The sequence below is a fragment of the Oncorhynchus clarkii genome, chromosome 28, assembly GCF_045791955.1.
Source record: "Oncorhynchus clarkii lewisi isolate Uvic-CL-2024 chromosome 28, UVic_Ocla_1.0, whole genome shotgun sequence".
Lineage (NCBI taxonomy): Eukaryota > Metazoa > Chordata > Actinopteri > Salmoniformes > Salmonidae > Oncorhynchus > Oncorhynchus clarkii.
Window position 1 is genome coordinate 20,267,384 of NC_092174.1, and position 19,043 is coordinate 20,286,426.

Consider the following 19,043-nt stretch of genomic DNA (forward strand, 5'->3'; position numbering starts at 1 on the left):
TAAATAATCATTAAAATTATAGATATTAAACACGTGTCTTATATCGATTGAAAGCTTAAATTCTTGTTAATCTAACTGCACTGTCCAATTTACAGTAGCTATTACAGTGAAAACATGCCATGCGATTATTTGAGGACGGCGGGCGCCCCACATCAAAATATTTTTCCACTGGCACAGTTTCATAAATTCACAATTAGCGATTAAAAATGAACTTACTTTTTGAAAATCTTCCTCTGATTTGTCATCCAAAGAGTCCCAGCTATAACATGTAGTGTTGTTTTGTTAGATAAAATTCTTTATATCCCAAAAAGTCAGTTTAGTTGGCACCATTGATTTGAGTAATCCACTCGTTCAACATGCAAAGAAAGGAGTCCGAAAATCTCCCCCTAAACTTTGTTTCAACAAGTCAAAATACATTTCTATATACTCCTCAGATACCCTAAAATGTAATCAAACTATAATATTTCTTACAGAAAGAAGTATGTTTTTAGCAGGTGTGTCTTGTCTTTTTGTCGCGCACAAACCTGGATTTCCAAGCCAGTGTCCTTGTACTAAAACTGTTATTTCTTATTCGTTATTCAAGTTACAAGCCTGAAAACTTGAACATAGACTTCTGACACCCAATGGAAGCCATGGTAATTGCATCATGGGAGGTAGAATTGTGTATGCCCTTATACTGGCCATTGGAAGAGCATGGTCTCTCAAAAGAAAATAATTCTGGTAGGTTTTTATTTGGATTTTCTCCTACCATATCTATTGTTTTACTCTCGTACATTATTTTAACATTTCTACAAATGTCAAAGTGTTTTCTTTCCAATGGTACCAATTATATGCATATCCTGGCTTCAGGGCCTTAGTAACAGGCAGTTTACTTTGGGCACGTCATTCAGACAGGAAGTGGAGAAAAAAGGGGCCTAGTCTGATTAAGCAACACAAAAGGTACTGTACCTATTTTACAAATGAGCTATGAATATTGGTTGTGGGCAATTTATAATTACCGTAACAAGTACCATATGATGCTATGAATATATTTGTGGACAGTAAAATGGTAATTGAATGTTATTGGGAAAACTCACACAGGTGAGTGAATTAGCTAGTATGCTAAACAGAACATTTTTATTTGCATTAAAAGTGATATGAGCCACCAAGCCGATACCACGTTATTGTAGGAGACATTGTATGTATTTGTTTATTAATTTCCCCTACCTACCTCCCTTTAAAATTATATACTGTCTGTCGCTGTCTGCCATAGAGTCAGGGATAGCTGTGAAGAGACAGTTGGGTACCTTATGAGACATTTGTGACATACTCATCCCAGGCCCCCCATTATGCTACCAAGCAGCCACAATGCACTGCAAGTTTGGCTCCGAGCTAACTTTAATCTGATCTCCAGGGGAAAAATTGCACACAGGCACTGATGTGCTGCCATTCCAACCATCTCTTGTTCACAAAGAGAAAGCTTACTTTCATATCAATTCATTGGAGCATTCCGTGTAATATTCACTCTAGCAGAGCACCCCCAACCACATTAATTAAGTATTTATTACTAATATACTAGAAAAAGATTATTGAAGCATCTAGGATATCACAAAATATGTACTGAACAAAAATATAAATGCAACATGTAAAGTGTCGGTCCCATGTTTCATGAGCTGAAATAAAAGATCCCAGAAATGTTCCATACGGACAAAACTATCATTTCTCTCAAATTGCGTGCACAAATTTGTTTACACACCTGATAGTGAGCATTTCTCATTTGCAAAGATAATCCATCCACCTGACAGTTGTGGCATATGAATAAGTTTATTAAGAAACATTATCATTAAACAGGTGCACCTTATGCTGGGGACAATAAAAGGCCACTCTAGAATGTGCAGTTTTGTCACACAACACAATGTCACAGATGTCTCAAGTTTTGAGGGAGCGTGCAATTGGCATGCTGACTGCAGGAATGTTCACTAGAGCTGTTGCCAGAGTATTGAATGTTCATGTTAATTTCTCTATCATAAGCCGAATCCAACACTGTTTAAGGGAATTTGTCAGTATGTCCAACCGAGAACACAACCGCAGACCACGTGTAACCATGCCAACCCCTCCGGCTTCTTCACCTGCGGGATCGTTTAAGACATGTCTGTTTGCACAACCCACTTTAGACTTTCTCTGTTGTATTATTGACTGTGTGTTTGTTTATTCCATGTGTAACTCTGTGTTGTTGTTTGTGTTGTACTTTGCTTTATCTTGCCCAGGTCGCAGTTGTAAATGAGAACTTGTTCTCAACTTGCCTAACATGTTAAATAAAGGTGAAATAAAAAAATTAAATAAAATAAAAATTCTCCGCAAACTGTCAGAAGCCGTCTAAGGGAAGCTCATCTGCGTGCTTGTTGTCCTGACCTGACTGCAATTCGGGATCATAACCAAATTCAGTGGTCAAATGCTCACCTTCAATAGCCACTGGCATGCTGGAGAAGTGAGCTCTTCATGGATGAATTGCAGTTTCAGCTGTACCGGGCAGATGGCAGACAGCATGTACGGTGTAGTGTGGGCGAGCGGTTTGCTGATGTAAACGTTGTGAACAGATCGGAACTTTTTACAGACGGTGACAACGTGGACAATAAGACTTCGTTTGGGTTTTGGTTGTAAAAAGAATGGAGATGAAATTATTTGGACAGCGAGTTCGTGTTCAACTACCATTCTTGGGCCAGCCATCCATTCATCCCTCACAACTGAGTGAGTAGTGTGTGTCCTGATGCCATTTTAAAAGCCAAGAAGAAAAAAAAAGAAAGTACAATTATATATTTTAATTTATGGGGACTGAATGCTGGTTTGCTAAGACAGACCAGATACAACTTCAATTAGCACTGAGGTGTGAAGTGAAATGTGTCGAGACCTTTGGACCCAACAAATGGCAGGAGTCTTTGAAGCCCCCTCCTGCTGATCAAAGACCATCCACTGGAATTTTCTACAAGAAACCTGCCTCCAGAAATAAAGCTTCTCCCAAGTGGGTGTGACACCTACTCCCGTTGCCTGCTGCACTGCTGCTTGGATTCCACCTGGCGATCTGTTCACCGTTTGCCCTGGCCTGTCTCCCCTCTCTGGTACAGGTACGCCCACCACACTCTCCCCTCTATCCCGAGCTTTGGCTCGCCTCCAGCACACAGGCACTGATGGGGCGAGTGACCCTGAACTTAGTATGGCTAGCCCCAAGTTGTTATATATTAACATTTTTCTTGTGCATTTTGCAATTTGCCTTCATGACTCCTGCATGCTTTGTTGAATACGAACTTTCTTTACCCAACCGTGGGACAGACTATGTTTGTTCCCACACTCGGGACTCTCAATTGGTTACACAGACTTTTGGCCTGACATCCTATTCTAACCACCTCTTGCCGGCTTTATATTCATGTTACCATGATATTCATGATTAAATTGCTGTACAATATGATCTTGTTGCAATCTCATGCACATTCAGATGTCATAAATCAGCACGGCTGAGCTCTCCCTGTCCTATGCTGTGCATTGATTGTATTACTGTTGATGATATCTGGAAATGTGCATGTACACCCTGGCCCATCTACTGTTGCTAGCCCCAATTCTGATTTCTGCTCTCGTAAAAGCCTTGGTTTTCTGCACGTTAACACTAGAAGCTTATTACCTACAACGGATCAATTGTAAGTGTGGGGTCACAGCTCCAATCCAGATCTGTTGATCGTTACTGAGACGTGGTTAAGGAAGAGTGTTTGAATACTTACGTTAACCTTTCTGGTTATAAAGTTTTTCGGCTAGACAGATCTTCCAAAGGTGGGGGAGTGGCAGTCTTTGCCAAGGATCTCCTTCAGTGCTCAGTTGTCTAAACCAAGTCTGTCCCCAAGCAATTTGATTTGCTGGTTTTAAGCATTAAACTTTCAAATAGCTCTTTGTTGACTGTTTCTGGGTGCTATCGTCCTCCAACAGCACCGGCCTGTACCCTACCTGCCCTAAGCTCTCTCCTGGCCCCTTACACTAAGTCTGAATTTGTTGTGCTAGGTGACCTAAACTGGGACATGCTTAAACCACCTGACCAAGTCCTAAAGCAATGGAAGTCCTTAAATCTTTCTCAGATTATTACCAAACGCACAAGGTATGACTCCAAACACCCAGAAAAGGCTACTCGCCTCTGTTATCCTCACAAATAATCCTGATAGGTTTACAGCCTGTGTTCATAAAGGCTGCTCAGTGAAACGACCTGTCCTGATTTGTCATAGACGCTTGCTAAAAAACTTTAACGAGCAAGCCTTCCTTCACGAACTGGCCTTTGATATTTTCAGTGGTATTGTTTACAAACACACCCCCATAAAGACAATGATAATTAAAAACAGGTTCAGCCCCTGGATCGACCGTGATCTTGCGGAGTTACTCCACCTCAAGAATTGCATTTGGCGAAAGGCTCGGCACATGCATACTCAGGCTGACTTGCTCTTGTTTATGCAAATTAGAAATAGGTGCACTCAGGCTATCCGGAAGGTCAACATTAGTTACTTTAAGGAGCAGTTTTCTCTCTGTGGGTCTAACCCCAAGAAGTTCGGAAAACGGTTTAAGACCTGGAGAATAAACCCTCCTCCTCACAGCTGCCCATGTCCCTTAATGTTGATGATGTGGTTGTTACTGACAAGAAGCACATGGCTGAGCTCTTTAATCACCACTTCATTAAGTCAGGATTCCTATTTGACTCAGCCATGCCTCCATGCCCGTCCAACATTTCCTAATTTCCCATCCCTTTTAATGTGACTATCCCCAATGCTTCTCCCTCTTTTTCTCCTGCCCCGCTACGAACTTTCTCCCTGCAGGGAGTCACTGAGTCTGAGGTGCTAAATGAGCTCCTGAAACTTGATCTCCAAAAAACATCTGGGTCAGATGGTTTAGACCCTTTCTTCTTTAGGGTTGCTGCCCCTATCATCACCAAGCCTATCTCCGACCTTTTCAACCTGTTTCTCCTTTCGGGGGAGGTTCCCATTGCTTGGAAGGCAGCCATGGTTCGTCCTTTATTTAAAGGGGAGATCAAGCTGATCCTAACTGGTATAGGCCTATTTCTATTTTGCCCTGTTTATCAAAAGTTTTGGAAAAACTTGTCAATAATCAACTGATTGGCTTTCTCTATGTCTATAGTATTCTCTCTGGTATGCAATCTGGTTTCTGCTCAGGTTATGGATGTGTCACTGCAACCTTAAAGGTCCTCAATGATGTCAGAATTGCCCATGATTCTAAGCAATGTTGTGCTGCTATTGTTATTGACTTGGCCAAAGCTTTTGATACGGTAGACCATTCCATTCTTGTGGACCATTCCATTCCCAGGAGTATTGGTGTGTCTGAGGGGTTTTTGGCCTGGTTTGCTAACTAAATCTGCTGTCTCAGCCACTGCCTGTCACCAAGGGGGTACCCCAAGGCTCAATCCTAGGCCCCACCCTCTTCTGAATTTACATCAACAAAATATCTCAGTTAGTAGGAAGTTCTCTCATCCATTTATATGCAGATGATACAGTCTTATACTCAGCTGGCCCCTCCTCGGATTTTGTGTTAAATGCTCTACAACAAAGCTTTCTTAGTGTCCAACAAGCTTTCTCTGCCTGATAAATGCCCCTCTCCCCACAGGTGTGATTAATACCTCTGAGGGTTTAGAGTTTGAGGTAGTCACCTCATACAAGTACTTGGGAATATGGCTAGACGGTACACTGTCCTTCTCTCAGCACATATCAAAGCTGCAGGCTAAAGTTAAATCTAGACTTGGTTTCCTCTATCGTAATCGCTCCTCTTTCACCCCAGCTGCCAAACTAACCCTGATTCAGATGACCATCCTACCCATGCTAGATTACGGATATGTAATTTATAGATTGACAGGTAAGGGTGCTCTCGAGCGGCTAGATGTTCGTTACCATTTGGCCATCAGATTTGCCACCAATTTTCCTTATAGGACACATCACTGCACGCTATACTCCTCTGTAAACTGGTCATCTCTGTATACCCGTCGCAAGACCCACTGGTTGATGCTTATTTATAAAACCCTCTTAGGCCTCACTCACCCCTATCTGAGATATCTACTCTTCCCTCATCCTCCAACTGACAGTTGTGGTTGCATGATTGTTGTCTCTACCTTCTTGCCATTTGTGCTGTTGTCTGTGCCCAATAATGTTTGTACCATGTTTTGTGCTGCTACCATGTTGTGTTGCTGCCTTGTTATTGTCATGTTGTGTTGCTACCATGCTGTGTTGTCATGTGTTGCTGTCTTGCTATGTTGTCGTCTTAGGTCTCTCTTTTGTAGTGTTGTCTCTCTTGTCGTGATGTGCGTTTTGTCCTATATTTATATTTTATTTATTTATTTTTAATCCCCATCCCCGCAGGAGACCTTTTGACTTTTGGTAGGCCGTCATTGTAAATAAGATTTTTTTCTTTACTGACTTGCCTAGTTAAATAAAGGTTCAATAAAAATAAAATAAAAACACAGTGCCCCATGAAGACAAAGAAAACAATTGCATTTTATCGATGGCAATTTGACTGCACAGGCATACTGTGACAAGAACCTGAGGCCCATTGTCGTGCTATTCATTCACCGCCATCACCATGTTTCTGCCTGATAATGCACAGCCCCATGTCACAAAGATTTGTACACAATTCCTGGAAGCTGAAAATGTCTCAGTTCTTCCATGGCCTGCATACTCATCAGACATGTCACCCATTGAGCATGTTTGGGATGCTCTGGATTTACGTGTACGACAGCGTGTTCCAGTTCCTGCCAATATCCATCAGATTTGCTCAGCCATTAAAGAGGGGTGGGACAACATTCCACAGGCTACAATCAACAGCATGCGAAGGAGATGTGCCACGCTGTGTGAGGCAAATGGTGGTCACATCAGATCCAGACTATTTTTCTAATACACACCCCTACCTTTTTTTTTGTTGGTATCTGTGACCAACAGATGCATATCTGCATTCCGAGTCATGTGAAATCCATAAATCAGGGCCTAATTTATTCATTTTGTAGACTGATTTCCTTGACTGATTAAGTATTAGCAATGCATTGCATCACCTTATCATACACAGAACAGTTTTAACTGTGCGATCAAGGGAGATAATAAACAATAGAGATCATTCTTATCTGAGCATATAAGCTATAGCCACACTAATTGCAGTGTAAATGTTTTTATTTTATTTTTTACATCAAGTATATATTCTGCCTGTGCTTTTGGCTTTCAAAATATTATTTCTTTACACTTGGAAGGCTATGAAAGCTTGAGAGTGTTGGAGACTGATAAGACAGTAGAAAATAGGAAGGAAGATGTGGCAAACACACTATTTAAACACAGAGTTGGTGTGGAGGAGAACTATACAAACCCATCAGTCACACACAGCTAAATGTCAAGCAAATACCATGCATCTACCATAATTATAAGTAAATGAAACTTTTAGAGTTTTTCAGGATTCACCAATATGCCCATTGTGCTGCAAAACATTTTAAAGGAACATAATATAAAATGTTATAGATCAAACTGAAAACTTCTAACAATCAACACGTGGCAATACAATTCTCCTCGTTCTCTTGGTCCCTGTTCTTTCTTTTCGGGAAGTCTAGTCCCATAATCTGTCATATAGCTCGTTGGCTCAACTCTAACTCACTCCTTATCCAACTTTCTCTTCAACTTTCTGTCGCTGGAAACATGTTTTATGTCGTGTGGATGGTCCACAACTTTGAACAAGGCTGACTGACTTCCTTCCTACGTTTGTCCCTCATTTCGTCCTAGATTCCCCTGTGTTCAAGGAGACAACAATGGTTCCTTCTGTCCCTGTGGGATTGTTATTTGCATTTTCCCTGTCTTGCTCTTCTGGTGTCTCTCTCTGAACATAGTGCTGGCATATATATCTGCTGATATTTTCTAGAGTGTCCAGGTCCCCTGGGCGACTTCTTGGATTAAATGGACCTCTTGTCACCACTTGAAGAGAATAACCCTTTGATGGCATCACAGACTCTTCAAACATCCATATAGGCTGTCTGACCTTGATAACTCCTCAAAGCTTCTCCCTTTCAAAACCACTGACTCACAAACCCCGGACCCCACAAGTGGCATATGCTTTCACACATCACTGATCTCCCTCAAACTCATCTTTCACTCCCCCTGATGATTCAGATAACTTCTTTGTCTCCTCCCCTCTCTGCCCCCTCTCCCTCCTGGCTGGTTTCCAATGTTTACCCAAGAGGACCTGGTGGATGTTTTGCATATTCAAGGATATTAGATTTCTTTACAAGATACAGTGTCTGCATTTTTTTCTGCACTTGTTTTTCTGCCCCCATATTGCTGTAGACTTGAGTAAGACGAGAGGTCCCACGATCTCATTCTCATTCACATTAGACATTGTTATAACATCATATCAGTCCAAAATACACTTCTCAAATGGTGGTACACGAGAGCTGTATCATTGAATTAATTAATTAGATAAATAAAACCAAACTAAATAAATGAAACCATTTATTTCCGCTCAGATCAAACATGAATGTCTACCTACCTAAACCTTTTATTGAAGATTAAAAGCTAAGTATATGTGACAACTTAATGTACTGGCCATTGTAGATTGTTAAAGAAAAAACAATCTTGTAGCAAACAGCCCCTTTGAAGTACATCCCACTTGAGAAAGACTGAAGACTCTCCCCTCCCCTCTACACTCTTCAAGGTATTCATTGAGCCTTTAGTATTGCTATTGATTGTTTGCCAAGTTCAATACCATTATACTACAGTAGTTCATACTACAGCCACATACAGCCGTATATTGTATCTAACCCCTTGCTACGATTTAATGAAGTGGTTGTATCCCTCATCATCTTCAAATGTGGTGAACCCCCCAAAAATTGACTTTTTTAAGGCCAAAGACATAGAGAGGTTTTCTGAACTTCTTTTCCTTGCCAACCATCAACCAGCCAGTTCAGCTTCAGATGAGTCACAGCCATTAAGAAGCCCTCTTCTGTCCTCTTATTGTTTCATCGCCTAGAGCATCAAGAGGAGATCAAGAAAGCCAGTCCTTTTTTATTTATTTATATTTGGACAGCTTTCACAATCCCGCTCACAGTGTCTCTGCCCTGAGGACACAGTGAGTTAATTCTAACTTTCCATAATAGTCTGGGTCTCAAAATGTAACTTCACTTGTAGGTCTTGAAGATTGAGCGCACTGAGTGGTGAGAAAACTCGTGTCATTTATAAATCATTAAAAATCAATGATTCATTGTGAAGTACTTTGTTGTTGTGTCTCATCATGAAGTTAATTTGCAGTCAGACATCATTAATTGTCACCTAATTTACTATTTTTCTTCCTAATTTTCACCCCATTTCACTTCATCATGTGACCTCAGCATTAAGTGGATGAAATAATATCTTCTCCTCACACAGTTCACCCTTACTACCTGGACATGATGCGGAATAACTTTAAGCTATTGATAACTTCTCATTATAAATGCCTTTCTTCAAAACCTGTTCACACAAAAGGCAATAGAGTTTCAGCATCGGCATCATGCCATGATTCGATGTAGGGCAGCAAGTAGTACATCTACATTGTATACAATCACAGCCTCTAACAGTCATGACATATAGGAAGATGTGAAACAGATGTGTTGACTGCTTAGTGTGTTTTTCCACCCAATGCTGCACAGACACACTTCTACTTGGGAAATAATTACTATTCATTAAAGCTAGCTGCTAGATTCTCTGTATCCCTCTTCCTCCCCGGATGTCCTTCAGCAATCCTAGCACCTGTCATTCTGTCAGCCCTTAGTCAGCCTATCGATTCACAGATCTTTACCCGAGCATAGAATGCTTGCATGCCAATTTCTCTCTCCCTCTTTTTCTGGGCTGACCTTTATTTCTTTAAGAGGTTTTGGCAGGGATAAATAAACCACCATGAACTTTATTCAATTTGAATATTAGTCTTCGTCCAGATCATACATTTGTCAGCTACTAATACATACATATTGATTTGTGGTTGTATCCACGACAACAGTCCAAGGTAAAGTTTGTCCCTCCCTGCAGAGTAATATTGCAATAGCAACACATCAATACTACTCTGATTTTAATATCATTATCAGAACACTTAAGCAACTGCCAAAAGGTTAACACCCCCACCCCCCTGAATGCATATTATACTGCATATTATACTGTGCATTCAAGTTTTTGTTTTTATATCGACAGAATAGAAATCAATGCAAACTGTGGGTCTTCTTTTTACTATTTAATATAAGAACATTTACATCCTGTTAAACATTGAGAGAAACAAATATTTTTGATCAAACAATAAGAATAAAAAGTTACAGTGCCTTCAGAAAGTATTCACATCCCTTGACTTTTTCAACACTGTGTTCTGTTACAGAATTTAAAATAGATTAAATTTAGATTTTGTGTCACAATATTCCATAACGTCAAAGTGGAATTATGATTTTAGAATGTTTTACAAATTATTAAAAAATGAAAAGCTGAAATGTATTGAGTCAATAAGTATTCAACCCCTTTGTTATGGCAAGCCTAAATCATTTCAGGAGTACAAGTATATATAACAAGTCACATAATACGTTGTATGGACTCACTGTGTGTAATAATAGTGTTTTTTAATTAGCTCAAGTATCTGTAAGGTCCCTCAGTCCGGTAGTGTATTTCAAATACAGAGTCAACCACAAAGACCAGGGAGGTTTTCCAATACCTCACAAAGAAGGGCACCTATTGGTAGATGGGTAAATATCAATTTGAGCATGGTGAAGTTATTAATTACACTTTGCATATTGTATCAATACACCCAATTACTACATAGATACAGGTGTCCTTCCTAGCTCAGTTGCTGGAGAGGAAGAAAACCGCTCAGGGATTTCACCATGAGGTCAATGGTGACTTTAAAACAGTTACATGGCTGGAAAAAAACTGAGGATGCATCAAAAACATTGTAGTTACTCCACAATACTAACCTAGATGACAGAGTGAAAAGAAGGAAACCAGTACAGAATATGCATCCTAAGGCACTAAACTGCAAAAAATCTGGCAAAGAAATTAACTTTATATCCTGAATACAAAGAGTTATGTTTGGGGGAAATCCTACTCAACACATCACTGAGTACCCCTCTTCATGTTTTCAAGCATGGTGATGGCTGCATCGTGGTATGGGTATGCTTGTCATCGACAAGGACCAGGGTAAAAACAAATGGAATAGAGCTAAGAACAGGAACAATTCTGGAGGAAAACCTGGTTGTCTACACTGGAGTTGCTTACCAAGATGACATTGAATGGTCCTGAGTGGCATAGTTATAGTTTTACTTAAATTGGCTTGAACATCTATTGCAAGACATGAACGTGGCAGTCTTGATCAACAATCAACTTGACAGAGCTTGAATAATTTAAAAAATAAAAATGTGCAAATATTGTACAATCCAGGAGTGCAAAGCTCTTAGAGACTTACCCAGAAAGACTCACAGCTCTTAGAGACTTACCCAGAAAGACTCACAGCTGTAATCACTGCCAAAAGTGATTCTAACATGTATTGACTCAGGGGTATGAATACTTATGTAAATGAGCTATTTCTATATTTCATTTTCAATACATTTTTTCAATACATTTGATTAAAATGTCTAAAAACATGTCTTCAATTTGTCATAATGGGGTATCGTGTGTAGATGGGTCAGAAATCAGGCTGTAACAGAACAAAAAGTGGAATAACTCGAGGTGTGAATGAAAGGACTGTAAACGGTTCTTAACAGAGCCAACCAGTAGACATATCAGTATGTTTGTGTATGTAGCATGTCATATGTACAGATACAAATACATAAAACATTGTCATATCATCAAATATAATTATTTCATCCAGATACTGATTAGATATTTAATATTCTTGATTGAGCTGTGTGAAGTAGTGTCTGATAAAAGTGGATGAAGTCAACCCAAGAATATTTACATTCAGCACTTTGGTTCTGGACATTTGTAGCTTTTAGGGGCAAAACCACATCTCATTCTATAAATGTACAGAAGTTGAAGGCATTTAGGAAATATTTGTTCATTTTCCCAAAGACAATTACTTTTCATACTGTACAGAAAAACTGCTTGAGTTAATTCTGTCTGAAACAGTAAGCTCTTAATTTAGTTTTGACATGCAGAGAGTTTGTTGCTTATTTCTTGAATGGCTCTCGGAAAGCTTTTGGCATCAACCCCATAAGTAATGTACTTTACAGCACAATATAAAGGAGTAGGTAGTAGTAACATGGTAGAATGTAGGAACAAGTTATAACTCAAGTTGTATCAGAGATACAATATATCATTGATAATTGTAAGTAATTTACAACTTGTTCAAATATTTTAACCATGTAACTATTACCTTTAATCTGTGTGTATGTCTTCTGAAAGGTATTTTAGTTAGATTTTGATAAAATCAATACGGACAACATACAAAATTGAATTAAATAAATTCAGCTACAGATATTAAAATCAAACTGTAATGATTACACTTTTTATAGTGGTGCCATTCTCTCATATCATTACCCATTGAAAAGCTAAGGTCGGTCTATATGTAGATAGAAAGATGTCCCCCACATATCAAATAACCAGAGTAATAAACCATAATAGTGAGGTCATGCCTCTCTGAGGCCTAAGGACGTTGGCACCAGTCCCAAGACGTGCACACCAGGCAAACAGGCCACTGCTAAGTGATAGTGTTGGCACTACAGAAGGCCATTTATTTCCACAGGGATATTTACATACCAGGCATCCTATCACCAATGAAAACTAGATAGAGCACACATGAAAAGGGCTTTCCAGCCAGGTACATGGTGGCCATAAAAAGCTCAAGGACGACCGCCACTAACAATGAAGTGCAGCAAATGTAAAAAGAAGTGCAATTTGGCCGAATGGGAAGAAATTGAAGAAATGCACACCACTGATTGACATAAAATAATACAAAGCCAGAAAGAAGAACATCTGGGTAGTATGATAAGTGCCGCGTGCTGCCAGCCATGCTTAACTGTCAGTTACTGTCTTACGGACTGAGGCAGTCAGAGGCAACAAACAGGAATAAACAAAATAGCAAATAAATGCTCTTTGAAATCCTCTGCTGTACTCAGTGAATACTATTTATAATGTAATGAGAGGCTAGCCAATCAAGTCAAGGAGAGTTTATGCATTCCTTTGCATGCTTAGATTTCAGACTGATATGCAAGTGGATGTGCAGTGGAGTGGAAAGTTGAATGTCTCTATTATATGATAATGTCCATAGTAATGAAATTGCAATAGTACATGTATTTGTTGTTGATACTGTTCCTAGTCTCTCTCTCTCTTTCCCTGCTATCAATAATCTATTCTCCAGACAATTCGTATTTCTAACAATTCCCCAAACTCATAATTCAAATGGTAATTGATGACTTTACTACATGACCTACACATGTACAGGCAACAAATAATCCAAGCACAACACCTCATTTTATTTCAGCAATTCCACAACATTAATGCAGTTATTGGACTCTCAAAACATCATAAATCATTGGAGAAAAATAGCCAACTCCCTTTCTTGTGGGAATGTTTGAATAGTTTACACAGCATAATAGACCCTCCTTGATTGATTGGGTTTCCTCCACTGTCCTGGCGATTAGCTGAAGGGCGAGTGCTGATTTCTTGATGACACCAAGATAAATCACTTTTATTTATAAACTCTGTGTTTGTGACTCCCATCTTATTAAAATAATCTGAGGTTTTTCCCAGGTTGTTCAGAGGCACAGTGAGTTTTATCTGATGTGACAATGTGTGTTTGGTTCCCGTGCTCTGTGACAACCTTGTAAATGTTTGTTTTTTTACCTTGCAAATGCTGCACTTTATATATTAGAGACACAGAGGATTCGTACTGTGAAGAGGGACATTTAAATATGTCTTCTTTGTCAAGACCAAAGGTTCCTTGCTCACTCTTGTCAAATGGTACAATTGATAAATCCAAGAAACACAACTATTCCAGTAGTAGATTTATGACAGTAAGTTTTCACTCAAGGGGTAGGTTTTGTAGATAATGAAAGACCAAATAGTACTTTAACATATGAAATGGAGATACCATAGCAGTACGGCAAATTGTTGAACCATCACAATCAGTGTAAAATATTTCAAACATATCCAGATGTAATATTATACCAACAAAAATGTATGTCCTCCAGCACATATTCATTTGAGTTTCAACGTGTAGGCCTATCGTGAAAAAAATGAATAAAGGTTTGAGCTAAAAAAACACCTTTGAACTGGAATTGTGACTGACATTTACAGGTAAGATCCAAAATACGGTGTACTCATTAAAATGCAAATACAGTTGGCCAATTCCAAAAATGTGGTGTTATGTTTGCAAAATACAGTTGAATTCAGAAGTTTACATACACCTTAGTCAATTACATTTAAACTCAGTTTTGACAATACCTGTAAAAATTCCCTGTCTTAGGTCAGTTAGGATCACCACTTTATTTTAAGAATGTGAAATGTCAGAATAATAGAGAGAATGATTTTTTTCAGCTTTTATTTATTTCATCACATTCCCAGTGGGTCAGAAGTTTACATACACTCAATTAGTATTTGGTAGCATTGCCTTTAAATTGTTTAACTTGGGTCAAACATTTTGGGTAGCCTTCCACAAGCTTCTCACAATAAGTTGGATATATTTTGGCCCAGTCCTCCTGACAGAGCTGGTGTAACTGAGTCAGATTCGTAGGCCTCCTTGCTCACACACGCTTTTTCAGTTCTGCCACAACTTTTCTATAGGATTGAGGTCAGGGCTTTGTGATGGCCGCTCCAATACCTTGACTTTGTTGTCATTAAGCCATTTTGCCACAACTTTGGAAGCATGCTTGGGGTCATTATCCATTTGGAAGACCCATTTGCGACCAAGATATTACTTCCTGACTGATGTCTTGATGTTGCTTCAATATATCCACATAATTTCCATACTCATGATGCCATCTATTTTGTGAAGTGCACCAGTCCCTCCGGCAGCAAAGCACCCCCACAACATGATGCTGCCACCCCCGTGCTTCACAGTTGGGATGATGTTCTTCAGCTTGCAAGCCTACCCCTTTTCCCTCCAAACATAACGATGGTCATTATGGCCAAACAGTTCTATTTTGGTTTCATCAGACCAGAGGACATTTCTCCAAAAAGTCTGACCTTTGTCACCATGTGAGTTGCAAACCGTAGTCTGGCTTTTTTATGGCGGTTTTGGAGCAGTGGCTTCATCCTTGCTGAGCAGCCTTTCAGGTTATGTCGATATAGGACTCGTTTTACTGTGGATATAGACACTTTTGTGCCTGTTTCTTCCAGCATCTTCATAGGGTCAATTGCTGTTGTTCTGGGATTGATTCACACTTTTCACACCAAAGTATGTTCATTTCTAGGAGACAGAATGCGTCTCCTTCCTGAGTGGTATGACGACTGCGTGGTCCCATGGTGTTTATACTTGCGTACTATTGTTTGTACAGATGAATGTGGTACCTTCAGGCATTTGGAAATTGCTCACAAGGATGAACCAGACTTGTGGAGGTCTACAATTGTTTTTCTGACATCTTGGCTGAGTTATTTTGATTTTCTGATGATGTCAAGCAAAGAGACACTGAGTTTGAAGGTAGGCCTTGAAATACATCCACAGGTATACCTCCAATTGACTCAAATGATGTCAATTAGCCTGTCAGAAGCTTCTAAAGCCATGACATCATTTTCTGGAATTTCCAAGCTGTTTAAAGGCACAGCCAACTTAGTGTATGTTAACTTCTGACCCACTGGAATTGTGATACAGTGAATTATGTACTTGTGTCATGCACAAAGTAGATGTCCTAACCAACTTGCCAAAACTATAGTTTGTTAACAAGAAATTTGTGGAGTGGTTGAAAAATGAGTTTTAATTACTCCAACCTAAGTGTATGTAAACTTCTGACTTCAATTGTATATTCAAAAGGTCTAGCCTGAAAATGAAACATTCAGCTGAATGTGCTTTTTATCTGAACATTGATTCTCCATCATAAGGCATGATTTTATTTTGTTACAAAATTTTTTTTGGTCTTTGCACTTGGTTATCTAAAAAGCAATGTGTACTTTCCACATCTAGATTTAGATGGAGCAATATGTACACAGCTGTATCCACAGACCTTTTGAAATCCTCTCAAAAGGATATTTCAACATTTAAGACATTTTAACCATTCATTTTGCCACTATGTTCAGCTTCTTTTGGTAAAGTAATGTTGCTGAATAAATAAATATAAATATTTACTATTGGGCTTCCCAACCAACTTTTAAGCACAAATACATATTTTACAGGATTTTGAATGCCAGATAAAATGGAAAGGCAAGGATAACATTTTTGGGGATGATTATCATAATAAACCGTTGAAGGGATAGTTCACCCAAATTACAAAATGACACATTGGTTTCCTTACACTGTAAGCAGTCTATGGACAAGGTATGACAGCAATCCATGTTTTGGTTTAGTTTCCCTGGCACAGTTTCCACATGCTAATGTTTTAGCATTTGTGGCACAAAGTCATGAACGATATTAGAATTTTCTGTGCATCATATTAAACTCATAAGTGACTTTGTTGGGCTTTACATTCAACTTTAGATACTTTAAGAAATGTGGACATGATTTGGATGTGAAAAATGCTAATATCGGTCCCATGACTTGAATGGGATTTCTGCCACAAATTCCAAAACATTAGCATGTGGAAACACTGCCAGGGAAACTAAACCAAAACATGGATTGCTGTCAAACCTTGTCCATAGACTGCTTACAGGGTACGGAAACCAATGTGTCATTTTGTAAGCATAATCAACTCATTCAGCCCATCAGACTCTTTTAAATGAAATCGTTCTGTAACCAAAGAAAAAAGCATTAGAAAGGGAAATCCTCTTCTGTTTCCTCAACTTACTGCCAACATATGAACAATCCAGAGCAATTATTTTCCAAACTCAGTTCCTTGCTCTTTATATTAAAAACTCTATCTGTGCAAAGCAAAATCTGTTGTCATGACATCACTCCACATCCAACAGAGCCAACACACTCCGAGCTCTGTCAACCAGTGTATAGGAATGCTCTAGACATCTCAGAGAAATATATGTGCATGTTTCCAAACCAGATGGATAAATTGGCAACTGACTGAAGAGTAACCAGCAGCGCAGCACAGCACTCTCTGGACTCTAATTTAGACTGAGCTAGCTGCACAATTGGCCCAGCTCTGCCTCCGAGGAATTGGGCAGCTTGGAGTTGAAAATCTGGAGGGAGTCTCGGATGCGCACCACCTCACTAGTGGAGAGCTTGAGCCTGTGGCGGAGCAGACATGAAAAGAGGTCCAATGCCTGCAATCCAGGCGGGGAGAGCCGGTTGATGCGGTCTCTCATCTCCAGCAGCATATGAAAGGCTGCGTCCTGGGTGCCTTGCGTGTAAGGGTAGTCCAGCTGCAGAATCAGGTCTTTGATGCCCTCGGGGTCAAAGTGCATGCTGTAGCCGAACACCTTGAGATTGTTGATCTTCATGTAGCCCAGGTTGGACGTGTGGTCATCTAGGTCCAGGGGTTCGTAGAAAAGGGTCTCGTTGACGGTGGGGTCATCGGTCAGGATGCGGCTGCGCAGGTAAATGTGCACCGTCTCGAAGAAGGACTTCCACTTGGTGCCCAGCATCAGTGTCCAGTTGTAGCACTGCAGAGAGGCATCCACCTTAGTTCTTTCCCAGTCTGGGAAGTCCTGCTGGTTGACAGGCATGAACCAACTCTCTGAGTGGCTACCCCCAAATGGGTTGACATAGATGGCAGGCACAGGCTCCAGGGTACTGTTTTTAGTAGAGCAGATCTGGAATGAGATACCCATTAGCATATGAATGAGGTTGGATTTGTTTTTGTTGCTCTTTAGAGTGAGGAGCATGCGTTTCCTCCAGGCTGGGTTGAACCAGCTGCCTAGACGCACGTCATTGCTGATGTAGATGGCATGGACTTCCATGCGACTGTCCAGCCGCTGGAGCAGGTACTTGAACTCTGCATCTGGCATGTCAAAGTCAATGTTCAGGTAGTGGTCCAGAGAGTTTGCTATGTTGGGCCGACATGAGCCCAGGTGCAGGATGTTGCCAAGGTGGCAGGAGCCACAGCGTGTGATGTTGTCTGGGGCACATGAGAGGCAGGATGACCCTTCTCCGACCTCACAGGGCACTGTCCCCTGGCAGGCACTACTGTGCTCTGCAGTGCAGGTGCAGCTCTGCACCTCCTCTGAAAACGTGCCCAGGACTCCATGCTCATTGCAGTACAGGAGTGACTGGGCCCTGTTCAGCCAAAATCCTGGTGTCCTAAAGAGAAAAGAGCACAATATTAGGTAAATAAAATAAGCTAATTCGTGAAACAAGAAAAGAGACATTTGCGTAATGTGTTCTCCGCAAACATCAGAAGTCACATTTGTTATTAAGATTAATTAATAATTTGACTTTGGAATCATCTTTACTTAAAAAGCTTTATAAGTGCTCTTCATCAATAAATGTATTCATTCATTAATCCAATTACTTTCTTTTGACTAACACTATTGTAGCCTTTAGAAAGGACAGAGGAAGAGTGCATAAAAGACATAAGTGAAGACGATGTTTTAACTTTCACTTAACATCATCCCATTTAGTGAGTGCCAAATAATGATTGATGTGGGCATCCGTCTTAGGGATTCAGAAGAATACCAAGAACCCTACGCAGAAGATCCTTCTTCCACCTGTTCAGTTTACTCTGGAGGATAGGTGTCTTCCAGAGTTATGCATAGCATGTTCCAGAACTGGCACAACATACTTATGAAGGATTGTTCTTTGAAGTACTAATATGTCATAGCTAATGTGTTCTTTGATTTTATTAGATTTTACGTGCTATTCTTAATGTTCACTATAAAGTGAATTTGAGCTTAAGTCTGTGTTCATGAATTATGTACAAGCATTGGTAGGATGAGATATTTTTGGTGCAACCACATTTGAGGGAAAAAAACTCAAATATTGTAAATAAATTAACAATTGAGTACTTTGCTGTAACTTTC

The 19,043-nt window shown here is 39.9% G+C and overlaps 1 protein-coding gene across 1 annotated transcript in view; it reads right to left on the reverse strand.

Annotated features, from left to right (window-relative positions):
* Positions 1-17,204: 17,204 nt before the first annotated feature.
* LOC139387064 (BMP/retinoic acid-inducible neural-specific protein 3-like) overlaps positions 17,205-19,043 on the reverse strand; it is a 64,194-nt gene continuing 62,355 nt past the window's right edge. The window contains exon 7 of the mRNA XM_071133047.1: positions 17,205-18,324. Within this exon, the coding sequence (XP_070989148.1) occupies positions 17,205-18,324 (1,120 nt within the window). The remainder of the gene's footprint in view (positions 18,325-19,043) is intronic.